The following is a 14,392-nucleotide window of genomic DNA, read 5'->3' as shown; positions in this document are numbered from 1 at the left end:
GCTCTGATGCTGAGATTGAGTTGAGCGAAAACAAAAGCAACAAGCAAACCGTTGAACACGACATGACTCAACTTGAAACTACCACTGTAATTAAATATAAACTGCTTAAAGTAAACAACAAATTACGATCCTGCATTATCTTTCTTGCTTCTATCAAATTATAATATCAAATTAGGTGATAGTAATATAATAAGGCATTATAGGATGCTTGATGCATACAATGTATCTGCAATGCTTTTGTAACTTTTAAACCTTGTGTAGCTATGTTTTCTTTATTAAAGCGAACGGAACTTAACTAAACCCTAACTAAAGTCATTGACCTTCAAAAAAGGTTAGTTTATTGCCAATAATTTACGGGACAACAACCCCAATTGCGACAAAAAGACATATTGTTTTAAAGTGGTAACGTTGCTTAAACTGCCTAGTAAAAAAACACTGTTTCGTAAACATTGATTACCTTGTGTTGATGTGGTAGCTCCTCGTGTTTGTACTGCTGGTCATAAAATCTTATGCCCGGGCATGTTTTATGGGAAAGCAAACTTTCGCGGGTTATTGATTAGACAACATCATTATGAGCACAACGCCAAATGGACAAATAATACTTCACTGAAATCTTGCAAGGTTGAAGTATTTGTAGTCCATGAGACTGTCTCAAATTGCTTTGTTTAAACTTTTTCAGCCTTCGAGATCACAAAAGGGTTTGTGAATGCCGATAAGAAAGATAATTAAACTATTTTAAGCGTTTTTGTGGAATATGGACGCGTTGTTGTTTCCTTTTTGGCTCACGTGGTTGGTTGCAACACGCCAGCAATTGCAATAGACAAAAATAGACTTTCAACCCAAATCGCGGTTTATTCTGTGTTGTAAGAGAAAGACCTTTTACTATGAATGCGGTATTTTGAGTTGCATCCTCAATAAAGGTCATAAAGTTTCCGGTTTCGCTACAGCGATCACTTTACACAGCCGTGGTACTTTGGCACGACAAACATTGTCTGTTTAGTGGAGCATCGATTCGAAAAAAAAACCTGAAACAATGAACTTGAAACTTTTGACTCGCCACAGAAACGTTTTCCCCTTAATCCAGTGGTTCTCAAACTTTTTTTGTTGCGACGCCTCTGGAAAAGTTTTCTGGTCTTGCGACGCACCAGCAAATAAAAGTTAATGAGGAAACTTATTATTAAAGTTGTGTTTATTGATACAACCACAAAAAGCCACGAAGCGGAACTATTCTGCGACGCCCTTGGAAAATTGAAACGACGCACCAGGGCGTCGCGACGCACAGTTTGAGGACTGCTGCCTTAATCCATCGCCACCAACATTGGATTTAAAAAAAAAAATTAAATTCAAAATCGATTGTAACTTCATCTCGTGCAAACATTTGCGTCAGAGTTGTAAGTTGGGTAGAGCACCGGTACAGGCTGCTTTGATGCTTAAGTTCGAATGACCCTGATTCGGGTCTGGCATAACACACGCTATGGTTTGAGCCACAATGGCCTTATTTGGACCTTAACAAACTTCAGGTTTGGGCCACAATTTCAACCCCGCTTAAAACTTTAACCCGTGCAAAAACTTTTAAACGTTCTATTCAACACAACAGGACAAGAATAGGATAGAAACAATTGGCGCACTGTTGTGAACCGCCACATCCGGTGCGCATAAAATTTACGCGATGTACCGAAAGCTACGTATAGTTTCAGACAGTGACGTGACCGCTACGTAAGCAAGCTTGTTATGTTTACCATGTTATTACAGGCAAGTGAAATGAGACATTCGATGATTGTTGAAAAATTGGCGCCAACGCCGTATTTTCGCGACATATTATAAGTACAAAAATATAGAGACAAACTTTAGTCCAAGTCAATACACGAAAATCAGATACATTAAGTAAAGGAAGGAAGTTATCACTGCATAAAAAAGCTGATGTAGCCACAATTTTAGCATCGAAACCTGTTTAATTAGTACCAGACCAACAGATAAAGATTAATATGGATGGTAGTAGTAATTTGGTTGCAAAATTGACAATCAGCTATTATTGAGTATTATTCAATACAAAGGTTTTGACGAAGCTATTGTCATCAATTGTGAAGCAATGCCCAAACAATATGACAACAATGTTCTATGTAAACTCATTAACAATTTCACCTATATCTCTACTACTTTAATGTGCACGTCTTGGGTATCTCAGGTTTTGTTTCTAATTTCTGAGTTTAGACGTAAAGTCAAAAGATTTTGTTTATAAAAGGAAGTTTTGGGCACAATTTTGGTCTTAGCGAAGATTTAAAATCATTAAAACACGATGCTTTATGTCAAATTCAGAAATGCGAGAAGAGTTTAATGTCTGTAGATTTACCAAAAAAGACTAAAATGTTTTTTTATTTCGTTAAACCAGCCTTACATTGAACAAATGTTTTTGCAATTGGGTATGACAGTTTGGCCTGTTTCACGAAAATTTAAAACATTTTAAACTCCGAATTTACCATCAGCTGGCGTGTTTATTGTACAAATAAAGAAGCAAAGTTTATTTTCAGCAAGTATAATAACAGTGCGATTCTTTATTTTTTGCTAAAAACAATGAATTAACATGTGTTACCATCACATTTGTTGTGATGACGTATACTTATTAAGCGGAAGTGGTTAAGTTATAACCCGGATATTAAGTGATGACAATGCGACGATTAGAAATGACATTTGCTAACGACCATTCAAAATTAACATTCTTTTGAGTGCATAAGCTATTGTGAGTTACACAAGGTTGATATAATTAAGTGAAAATGCTTCGTTACTGTTGATTACTGTTGAAAATTGTTGTACTTGCAAAAAGCATTGACCTGCTATTCACAAACATGTTCTTTATATCTGACTATTGTTTGATGGTATTAGCTTGATTTGCGTAAACTGACTATTATATTTTTTATTTGCTTATGTTGTGAAACCGTATTTGCAACAAAAGTGGAAGTTGTCTGGCTAAAGTTACTCCTGAAAACCAATTACGTTGTAAATTCATACTTAAGCTTCATCAACTAATATGAATCACTGTGAAGTCAAACACATGCACACTGCAAACCCCATTAGCATGCATGTTTAACACTTTTTATGTTTTGCTGCAAAACACCAAAACTACAGTGGTGGTACAAAATGGCCATGAAGAAAAATTACATTAGAAAATATTTTTTACATTGTTTTTTAATTATATTTTTAGCAGATTCTATTCTAATTGGCCATGTATGTGTTATACTTTTTGGCAACTGTTTTACTTTTTGTGCAAGTTAGCCTACAACAAAACATTGAAACCAGATCGGTTACCATTATTAAACCATCCAATACTTCTTCGCGTGGTTTTCAGTATGGTGCTTCTATTGCTGTGACAAAACCAAGGCAAGTTTAACATAAAAATGAACAGAATATTTGAAAGCCTTTTTTGATTTCAAGTTTTGTCGGCAATTTCTTTCATCAATGCATTATTGTTGCGGTTTCGGGAATTGAAAAAGTAATAGCTTGGATGCATTGATTTTTTTTCTTCTATAGCTTGACTATACCAATGGATTTGACTATAATGGATTGTTGTATGGCACGTGAGAGTGTTTATATTTACAAAATACTTGAAGTATGTCCATACTTTGTAAATACAAAGAAACACAGTCTGCATAATTTTCCGTTTTTTTAACAGTATATTTTTTACAGCCAACCATCCGTGTTGTTCGTTGGCGCACCTAATTTCTTTGATTCCCCTACTACGACACAACCGGGCGCACTGTATCGTTGTGAGGTTAACGCTGGCACGACGGGAACGAAGACATGTGACGTCAGAATTCCGACAGGTACGTCATAACACGCTTGTCTGGTGTTTCACCGTTTTATTCATGATTATGCGATTTCAGGCAAAACTGGTGCATTGGGTCTGTCTGTGAATAATATCAACAACAGTCAGCAAGTTATTGTGAGTTTATATTATTTATAAAAAGCTTTTTTATGCACTACTTAATTAGCTCACTACTTTGTTTAAACATGGCTTAAATTTGTAACAATCTGTTTCTTTTTGTACATTCTTTGACAATAAACAGTTGTCCAAAGCAATTTAGACAGGTAATTTTTAAACTCTTTCAAATTTAAATTTGAAACAAAATATAATTACTGTTTGTACATTTATTTACAATAAACAGTTTTCAAAAGCCATTTTGACAGGTAATTTTTAAATTCATTTACTTTGTACGGGAATGGTTTAAAAACTAATTTTAAAGTATATTCAGTAAGTTTATAATTTATGTTTAAAGGCGTGCGCACCGAAATACAGCTACCAATGTCCGCATGGCGCAGGCGACCCATGGATGCTTGGAGCATGTTACACCGCTGATACTTCAGCAACAGAAATGACAAACCCCTGCCAAGCAAGTAAGATATAATGCTGGTAAACGTCCCACTCAAAGTCAATTTTCACTGGTTATCAACCGTTTAGGAGTTTTTCACCTTTTTCAATCTACAAAACTATGTCTTGGTGACATTACCTAATCTAAGTTACGTAAATTTAAGTGTGTGTTGTGCATGGTTTCTCCAAACCCAAAAGAGTGCCAATTCCACTTTAAGAAATGCCACTGCCCCTTCATGAACAAGTCACTATTATTTTCTTTTAGTCTCGGTGATTTTTAAAACAAACTTACATAACATATCGGAAATATTTAAACACGACAAGATTTGTGTCAAAATCATTTCTTTTCAGATGCTGTTTGTCCTAAACTCGGTAAATTGACAGTTGACATCATGTTTGTTGTGGATCAGTCCGGTAGTGTGCTGCTGGAGAATTTTAATAAAGCTTTGCTGTGGATTGTCAACGTGGCTAGTGGTTTCAGGTAAACGTATGTTGTTGCCTATTTAAGAAAATCAAGGGCCTATCAGGTTCATCACTGAACACTTCACCATTAAAGGTGTTAGTTGTGGACAATAGCACATATGAAAATAAAATGATAGATTTCTCTTGTAAAAAAAGAGTTTTGCGCTATTGCTGCAAAGTGTGTAGCGTAGCGTAACACAGTTTAAGAATCACTTATTAATGATTAATGATTTCCAATAAAGTGGCATTTTTATTTACAATTTGGACACATTAAAATGTTTCTTGCTAACACTAAACGACCGTCCTTCGTTCCAGTTCCTTCATCGACAGTGGAGACGTTAGAGTCGGTGTTGTCAAATACAACGACCATGCTCATTTGTCAGTTAGACTGAGAAAACAAAGCTTCCTTACACTATCGCGTAAGTTGATGCTTAAAAATAATGGCACGATTTGAGTAAATAATAAAACAGCTTAAAATTTAGAATTGGTACTGGCTATTACATACTCGAGGGGTGGGACCAGGACTTATCGGGGAATCGACAGAGCAGTGGCGGAATTTCAGGCTGCAATTCCTGGCGAAAATATACCAAAACTTATGATCGTAATGACTGATGGAGTTTCAACAGGGCCTGATGAAGTTAGGATGTCAGCAAACGCAGCCAGGTTCGAAATAAATATTATTCCAAATTGGTTTACAAGTAATACTGCATTGTACTTAAATATAATTTGGAAAGCTTCTCTTACAAAATTACACCTAAGATAATTTTGGCTTTGCTTTGAGTTGCAATAAAGGTAAAGTAAACCACCTGCTTTTAAAAACTATTTATTGCAAACAATATGTAAAGTTAACTTACATATGGTTAAACATACCAAACAGTAGATGTAAAATTACTTTGTCGGTTCTATGTAAGGTGTTTAACCAAACGAAGAGGTTTTAAAACGACTAAACCAAAACAGAATACGTAAAGAAAAGACCTTTTTTCTGGATTTTGCGTTAGTGTTGTATTTTGTTAAACTTCTAACAGGTTGCATATTTAACATATTTGTCGTTGAATTACCTGTTGCAGCTTATCTGATAAAAAAACTAGCAAATCGACCTTTTTTGTAATCTCCAGAGCAGCTGGAATAACAATGGTAGCAGTTGGGATTGGGGGAGGTCCTAGGGAATCTGAGCTTCTTACTATCGCTGGTCAAGATCGATCGCACGTCTTGGAAGCCACCAACTTTGACACTCTGAATCAAATCCTCAACACTCTTACAGAAGTAATCCAACAGACTGCATCAGTTCAACTTGAAGGTAAGGATTATTTGTTGGATAAATTTTACCCTTGAGTTTTAAACATATCATTTTGCTTCAGGATCACTGGGTAATTCCACATCGGAGTTTACAAACTGCCAACTTGGATTTTCCACTCATGCATCCAAGGTTATTTTTTTATGCCATATTTTGTGGAATTTCTTTTTTAGGCTAATTAATCCTAAAACTAAAATGGTAGCATATTTATTTAGACTCAAGGATTCATTTTATCCCTTCTTTGTACAAATTAACGAATAAAAACATGACTGATTTCTCGATTTAGGTGAACACTCTGGATAGATCCCAGTGTTAAATTATGTTGACACAAAAAATACCATTAACTTTTCCGTTCGACAGAGCATTTTCATTCAAAAACAAATTCTTGAACTACTTTTGAAGTTTAGTGAATAAGATTTAGACAGGTTTTATATTCCTCTTAGTTGTTATGTAACATAGCCTGCTACAGTTATGCTTGCCTCTTAGATCTTTTGCTTGTTTAATCTTAAAAAAAAAATATTTCTCCAGAATGGGAACACCATGGTCGGATCAGTTGGATCTTATGACAGAGCAGGCTCATTAGGTTTATATCACTCAAAAAACGACTCAACACCAAGTCTACTCAATATCACAGGCTTGGAAGTGATTATGAGTCCAGAAAACATCACCCATTTCAGAGAATCATACATAGGTAGATAATTCAGTTGATTGATTTTTAGGTCTTAAGTTGGTGACTAAATGACCCGAGTTTGAACACAGAACATGGAGTCTTGTGGCAGAATTTATGCTAACGAAGATATCACAACCTGTTAATAATTGTTCGAGTCACTGTTTGTATCCCAAAATGTAATGTACCCTACGTCTAACAATGACCAAATAAAGTTAAAACAGTAACCTACGCTTCCTTCCTATATGTGTGGTTTTCTTTTTTTTTACAATTTATATGTAATAGATGAAAAGAATTAATAGATTAAAAGAAAAACTTAACATTTTCAGGTTATTCAACTGCAAGTGGAAATTTGCTTGGTGGATCTGATGAATATATCGTCAGCGGTTCACCTCGATACCACTCTAAAGGACAAGTAAGAACGAAGTTGTAGATATGTAACAGCATCAAGACAATAGATGTTGCTGTGCACACTGTCAGTACACACTACCTGCAGCTTAAGTTGTTGATATATACATGCATTTTTCTTTTGCAATATTAGAAAATATTTGTTAATCTGAGTCCCAATGCTCCTAAACCTTTCCAAATAGATGGTCTAATTTTCTGTATCTAATAATTCTACTTTTTATGATTTTTTACGCAATCAGGTTGTGATCCTAAAGTCTTCCGAGATCGAGCATCCGTCTTCTCACTACTACACTCTGCATCCTCACGGGAAGATATGGCAACTTGGAGGATACTTCGGACATTCTGTTCTGTGTCTTGACGTCAACGGAGATTCTTATGATGACTTGCTGGTTTCATCTCCTCTTTACTCCGAACAAATCAGTTTTGATCAGGGGAGAGTATTTGTTTATATTAACAACCCAAGCAACCCGGGACCTCAACAATGGGTAAACTTCTGCTTTAACGAATATGTTGATCTTTAATAAGCGATAAAACGTGAAGGAACTGAACGTAGGCAAACGGCTGTCACATTTTTCCTTGTGTGTATGAATTTAAAACAGTTGATATCCTATTATCACTACATGTAGACTGTCCACACTAAAATGCGTATACGCACTATGGGGTAAACTTAATGTTTTGAGTGATCCTGACCGAGGGTTACATTCACAACAGATTGAAAAAGTCCATTGATAGCAAAGTACGCATTAGTTTAATCGATGCGAAATACGAAATGATCATTGCCTAAGTGGAAGCTGAACATTTTCGAAAACACATCAGCGCGTGGTGTAAATGCCGTCTACCATTTTAAAATCTTTAACTGTAAAACAAATTGTTGGTATGTTTTTGTTCAGCAAATGCCTGGATATGATCCAACGGTTTTGGTCGGGAACAATGCAAATCGCGCGCGTTTTGGGTTCTCCATGGCAACTGTCGGTGACGTGGATCGTAACGGATATGATGACGTAGTTATCGGGGCTCCTGGAGAGTCGATGACGTCATCTAGTAGCGGGGCGGTTTATGTGTATTATGGAAGTGCAAGAGGTTTATCGGATGAGCACAAGCAGGTAATACTTACTATGATTAGGAGTAAAACGCAACTACGAAATGGTTCTAGGAAAAGCTTTTTCGATTAGAAAAGTTTGACATTTCCCACGTACAAAGTCTTTTAACTAACTTATTTATCGCACTGGTATTATTTAACGACTACTTTGAATTTATTTTTGAATCAAATAGAATGAAACATAACTACAGTATATATTTTATGTTACATTTTAAAGAGAATCGAGGGCAGCTCTATAGCGCCATCTCTGGTTAACTTTGGATACGCAATCGGTAAAATTCCGCACGGTGGCGTTGATGTTGACAACAACCAATACCCGGACGTGGTGGTTGGAGCGCCCTCCAGCGACGCAGTGGTCATACTTCGTTCACGACCGATCTTTGACGTCACCGCTGAAGTGACTCTCACTCCACTAGCTATTGACGTCATAAAATGTCTTAATGATGTCAACACGGTGTGTGCGTCATTTAAAACGTGCGTGAGAGGAGTTGGAAGGGTTGGTGGTTTAAATGCTGGCACGGGTGAGTACGTTTTTGCTAATGTCTGTTAGTATTAAATTATGTATTTCTGCTGGTTTGTTTTATACTTAAACACCTCTGACTAGTATACAACTTCACGTTCTCTTGTACTTACTTCTCTTTTATGATTATTTGAAGGATTTCTTAGAAATGTGCAGCTTTCTGCAGGCGATAACATTCTAAACATCTTGAAAAGCAAACCAAGGATTTCAACTACGCGCCATAGGGTGATTTGTTTTGTTTTTGTAGCTATGGTGACGCGTTTAACATTGGACAGTGAATACATTACCACCGGGAGTCCAAGAATCACAATGATAGGAAACGGCACCACCGAACAAACTCTGCAGGTTACTTCTTCACCAAGCTGCCAAACCTACAGCATCAAGCTGAACGTGAGAAATTGATACATTTCTTTGCTTGTGGCCAATAATGAATTGAAAATCATCTTAATGTTGACAATCACTAAGTGTAACTAATTTGCAATTGGTAAATTAATAATCTAGTACTTTAATTTCAAATAGTTTGATTGAGAGTACTTTAAAGAACAATTCAACTTTAACTAATTTCGATAGAGAAACACTGCTTTATTGTTGTCGTTTTTATTGTGGATTGAAACCACTTCTTAATAACTGAAAGTCCAGGTCCCAATTATTATCTTTAGGTGGCTGAATTTCAGTACAAACATAGCTTAAATTCTCCAATTCGAATCACTTATTCATACGACTTCCCACCGCAACACAAAAACAACGATCTATCAGAAATTCTCGATCCCTTGAGACCGAACGTGGCGCACGCTGATTGGTTGTTGGATAAAGGTTGCTCTGGCAACAACGCGTCGTGCAGCAGTGACCTCACACTTGAAGTTGAATATTCGTAAGTGCTTAAGTTGTTTTTGTGCGGATTTGATTTTATCTCACTTGTTGTCTGACTTATTGCATTCAGGATTCCGCAGAAAAGTCAGTTTTACGTCATTAAGACTGAGGAGGAAGTGCTGACAGTCGGCGTAACCATTAGCAACCATGGGCCAGATCACGTGTTTTCAACAAGACTAGAAGTAGTTTCACCAATGTTGACAATAAGCCAGGTGGGCTTATAAGAGATTAAAAAATTTGGCCTATTAACTAATGGGAGATTATTATATTGTGAAACGCAGGTCGTATCCACGTGTGCGGATCTATCATCCTCTGAAAGCACCAGCGAAAAATCCGTTCTTATTCTAAAATCTGCCGGTTCGGTGTTGTTGAATGGAGGGAAGGTAACTTTGGACATACTTTCCAATTAAAACTTACTTTGATTAAAATAAAATGTCGGAAGGCTTTTATGTTGTGAATGCATTGTGTACATAAAAACTGATTTTTAAAATGTTTGCTGTAAAATGTAATAAATATATACAAGTTCTTTAAAAGTATTGTTTTGTCATCAAGCAACTTTTATTTAGACTTCCCATAAATTTTACATTTGTAACTAAACTTTACTGTGATAAGATGTAAGCTTTTTTAAAATAATTCTAATCATGCTTCAAATACGGGTTAGCTTTTTTTGGCAATTATGTGACCTTATTATCAATTGCAGTGTAAAGTGGACCTTCTTTATTCACTGACACCTCTGACAAGAACTGCAACCACTTATAAGTTGTCCATGCAAGGTCGAGTCTATTCAGGGTAAGCTACAACCGTAAACATATAAGTTTTTGCTGCCAGGCATAATATCAAGTTCATAGAGCTCTTCTGGCAAATGTAAAATTACAGCCTTAAACGTTTGTCAAGTTACTGCAAACCCCAGTTAACTTACCTTTGTTGTTCCCAGCAACAAGAACATGATTGACAACCGGCCGTCAAACAACGAATTCAAATATAACCGAATTCTGATGTACGACGTTAACTTGGTTCTGAGCAGGTAAATGATTTTGTGTAGTCTGTGACACCAAAGGTATAGGGAAGCAGTAGGCATTCTTGACTTAATCTTTTTCTATATGACTTAATCTAACCGTCAGTCTACTTTCTTTGCAATTTTGGTACAAAATATTTTTTCCGATAAAGTTTGTAGGCGGATAAATTTTATCACTTATAGTAACATTAGTTGAGGCACTTATCTACACCCAGAAAAGATGAAATAAATAGACTGGAATCGTGTGCTTTCAGGTAATATCTTTTTGCGGTAATATATATTTCCAAGCGCGTTTTGGCTCTAATCCACCAATTGTGCCCGACACTTTAATGCGTTCCATAAGGTTTCAACGTTGCACAGCTATTTCCGGCTTGGTGATTGTTTTAGTGCAATTGTGTCGCTAAGTTGTCTTTCACCAAGCGAAATAAACTCAATTCAACTCAACACCTGCTCAAATACAAAGTGCTGGAGTTATATCTTAAGATAAGTCTATTTATTAACAAACTGGTCTTCACTTTGCAGCCAATCTTCTCAGGATATTTTGCTTTTCAATCATTCCACGTCACGCCCAACTATTTATTCTCTGAACGATCCAGTTTTTTCTAAACCTATTAAACATAAATTTACGGTAAGTACGGGAATCTAAATGTCATGATAACGTATGAAGAACTATGACAAACTTATTTATTATTTTGTAATAGATTTACAACTCAGGGTCCAACCTTTTATCATCAGCCTTGTTTACTTTTCAATGGATGGCAAAAACCAGAACCGGATACCAGTTGCTTTATTTATACGACTTTGTATGCAAGGTAACCATAAAAATATATGGTATGCCCTTTAACTTGATGATTTATCTTTTGTCACCGATCCTCTAAGTTGGCCAAGTAGTTAGATCGATAGATCCACGCACATTGGGTTGCTGGTTCGAATCCCATATCCATCTACTTGAATTTCGTACGTTTAAGATTTTAACATGTTTATTTTTAGGACTACATGTGAGTATAGATCAGCAAAAAAAATGGCTCACTGATCTTTTTACTTTCTTTGAAAAGAAACATAACCGAAGCCGGATTTTAAGATAAATATTTAGTTTTGAAGCTGTCCACCACACTTAGTTTTTGTTTCAGCCACCATCCAAATGTGTTTGCGATACAAGAAATAAAGTCAATCGCTTGGGGATCCCCCTAAATAACGACACAGCTTTCAACCATTCGCTTCGGTTTCCGACGCCACCACAAGTGGCACTTCCACTAAAACCAGTAAGTCCACGTTAACTATTTGAGTGTATAAAAAAATGGATAATAGCAATGTTTTGTTAATCGTATATTATTGCACATTAAATCTTAAGTAGTAGCCTTTAATTCGTTACGAAATTTTCCGTATTTCTATTTAGTTCACTGTGTGTACGGGAAATGTGATGAAGATTTGATTAATAAAGTTACTTAAAGATATATTTTAATGAGACAACAAAAATACTCACACAGGTTAAACATTCATCTGTTTTTTAGTAAGTTAGGTTTTATTTGTTTGTATTTAACTATGAGGTAACAGCGGTACTTTGTTATGAAAGTTGTTTAAAAATATCAGTGAGTGTCAAATTTACACAACTTCGTCATGGTACCTAAACTACTTTATATTTTATACTTGTGCCAACTTGTATTTTGTTTATATTTTTATCGACATAGACTTGCAGGGACGTTGTGTGTTGGATGATTTCATGTCACGTGACTGACTTGACGGTGTTTACGTCACTGAATATTGAAGCAAGTTTCGTTGTTTGGATTCCATCTTTATCGAAGGTCAGTTGATGAACGTTGTCAAGTTCAACTTGCATAAAGAATTGCAAATAATATTTGACATAAACTACTAAGTTACATAGAGTTATAACCGTTTGCCAGAAGAGCTCTATAAACTTGATATTATGCCTGCAACAATAGCTTATATATTGAGTTATGTAATTGTTGATCCGGTTAAAGTACTACAGTTCTGCATTAGCAAGTTCGCGTTGTATAGACATGTGTAGATTTTAGATTTTGAAATAAAACTTTAAAGTTCTGTATTATCAGACCAACTTCGAAAGTAGTTTGACTTCAAGCGTAACCGTTGACCCAACGAGGTCCCCAGTTGTACCAATCAAGAGTTATTATTCTCAGGTAAACGAGAACTGATAGATTATTATGTATAAAGTTACATTGCAACCAGTTTGGAAAATCTGTAATAAAATTATATCAGTTGATAAGATAATTGGAAAAGAAAATACTGGTTATCCTTGGTTAAATATAATTTTAGGTTTCAACAATGGCAAAAGACCGGATCATGTAGCATTATTAACCTTTAAACTGCTAAATTTGTTTCTTAATACTATGTCCTAATACGCGTTCTAACTTTATAATGTTTTTCGAAAAATCAGTAGCAGAAAACTTGTAACTTTTATTTTGGAAAGTTGTTCAGCTTTGAATTTGAATTCAGTTTTTTCTTACAGTTCCTTATTGAAATACAGGGCAACGTTTTTTTCTGTAATGTTTAAATTTAAGCAGTAGTAAAAACATTTTCAATATTTTAGGCGGAAACCACTGCGAAAGCTTATGTTCCACCAGAACGTATTCCACAAGCGCAAAACAGTTTGAATATTGGGGCAATCATCGGTGGAATATTAGGAGGACTCGCACTAATGGCAATCGTGGTGTTTGTGTTATGGAAGGTATGTTTTGATTTTCGATGAAAATATTTGGCTTATTTTACTTAGCCGGGTCCAAATCTTATAAGACTGTAACTTTCTTCTAAGACATTAAGTAAAAAATGATTGCGTTTTGTCGTATTAGGCAAGTGTTATTTAAACAGTAGGTGATGTCGCTGCCAGTTAGAACAATGATATTTTGTTGTTCACAATCAACGTTTTTTTAACATTTAAATCTCTGCCATTACATATATATGTGGCAAAATTCAAGCTAAATATGACAAACAAACATAAAAGTTGGAGTTCAAGATTGGAAAACTTAACCTAGTAGAAAAAATAGTGAAAAACGAAAATTGAAACGAAATTTTACCCTGTGATTGCGTTTAGATGGGATTTTTTAAGAGCAAATACAGAGATTTGATTCAAGAAGCGAGAGCTGCTGACGAGGGAACATATGATGAGCTGGTCGGCCAAACTAAATGACAACAACCGAGCAATGATTTTCCTTCTTTAGTTGAATTGTTCATTTTGTATTTTGCTTGTAGTTTCGTTTATAATTTAAAATAAATTTAAAAGTTGGTAAATAGTTTAAATCTACAACGTTGATGTGAATAGAGGCGATATACACAGGCCTACCATATTTTCATCACAAAAAAGGAGGACACATTCCCGACAAAGAATGTTAACACTTACTTTTGTGCTCGATTTGGATCAGGTACAACTTGTCATAAAATAATCTGTTAATTTTAATTAACAATGACCACAACTCACACTCTTTGACCGGCTTTCAAGGTACAATTGTTATTTAGACATTTAGTAAATACAGAAAATTCAAAAAGGAGGACATGTCCTCCAAAAAGAGAACGTATGGTAGGCCTAGATATACAGAAGTGTTTGCTTGAAAGCAAACTCTCATACAAGGAAAATAATGAGGGGTATTGGGTTTATTGTGGGTGGTTGTTGGTCCTCATGGACTTTATTGCTGTTGCATCACTGTTGAAAAATGTTTTAAGA

The 14,392-nt window shown here is 35.6% G+C and overlaps 1 protein-coding gene across 1 annotated transcript; it reads left to right on the top strand.

The window, feature by feature from the left end:
- The first annotated feature begins 3,220 nt into the window (after positions 1–3,220).
- Positions 3,221–13,962, top strand: LOC145232737 (integrin alpha-M-like). Its single transcript, XM_080097406.1, has 25 exons — positions 3,221–3,375; positions 3,682–3,818; positions 3,879–3,937; positions 4,272–4,389; positions 4,715–4,844; positions 5,141–5,244; positions 5,308–5,488; positions 5,941–6,122; positions 6,184–6,251; positions 6,648–6,810; positions 7,116–7,201; positions 7,434–7,679; positions 8,085–8,297; positions 8,511–8,814; positions 9,061–9,203; positions 9,473–9,684; positions 9,754–9,814; positions 10,384–10,472; positions 10,618–10,707; positions 11,221–11,326; positions 11,829–11,960; positions 12,387–12,500; positions 12,768–12,854; positions 13,265–13,402; positions 13,766–13,962. The coding sequence occupies exons 1-25, from the start codon at positions 3,221–3,223 to the stop codon at positions 13,859–13,861; spliced, it is 3,414 nt and encodes a 1,137-aa protein (XP_079953532.1). The 3' UTR covers positions 13,862–13,962.
- Positions 13,963–14,392: the final 430 nt, after the last annotated feature.

Source organism: Phallusia mammillata, chromosome 6 (genome assembly GCF_965637545.1).
Source record: "Phallusia mammillata chromosome 6, kaPhaMamm4.hap1.1, whole genome shotgun sequence".
Classification (NCBI taxonomy): Eukaryota; Metazoa; Chordata; class Ascidiacea; order Phlebobranchia; family Ascidiidae; genus Phallusia; species Phallusia mammillata.
This window is presented reverse-complemented; position numbering and strand designations above follow the sequence as displayed.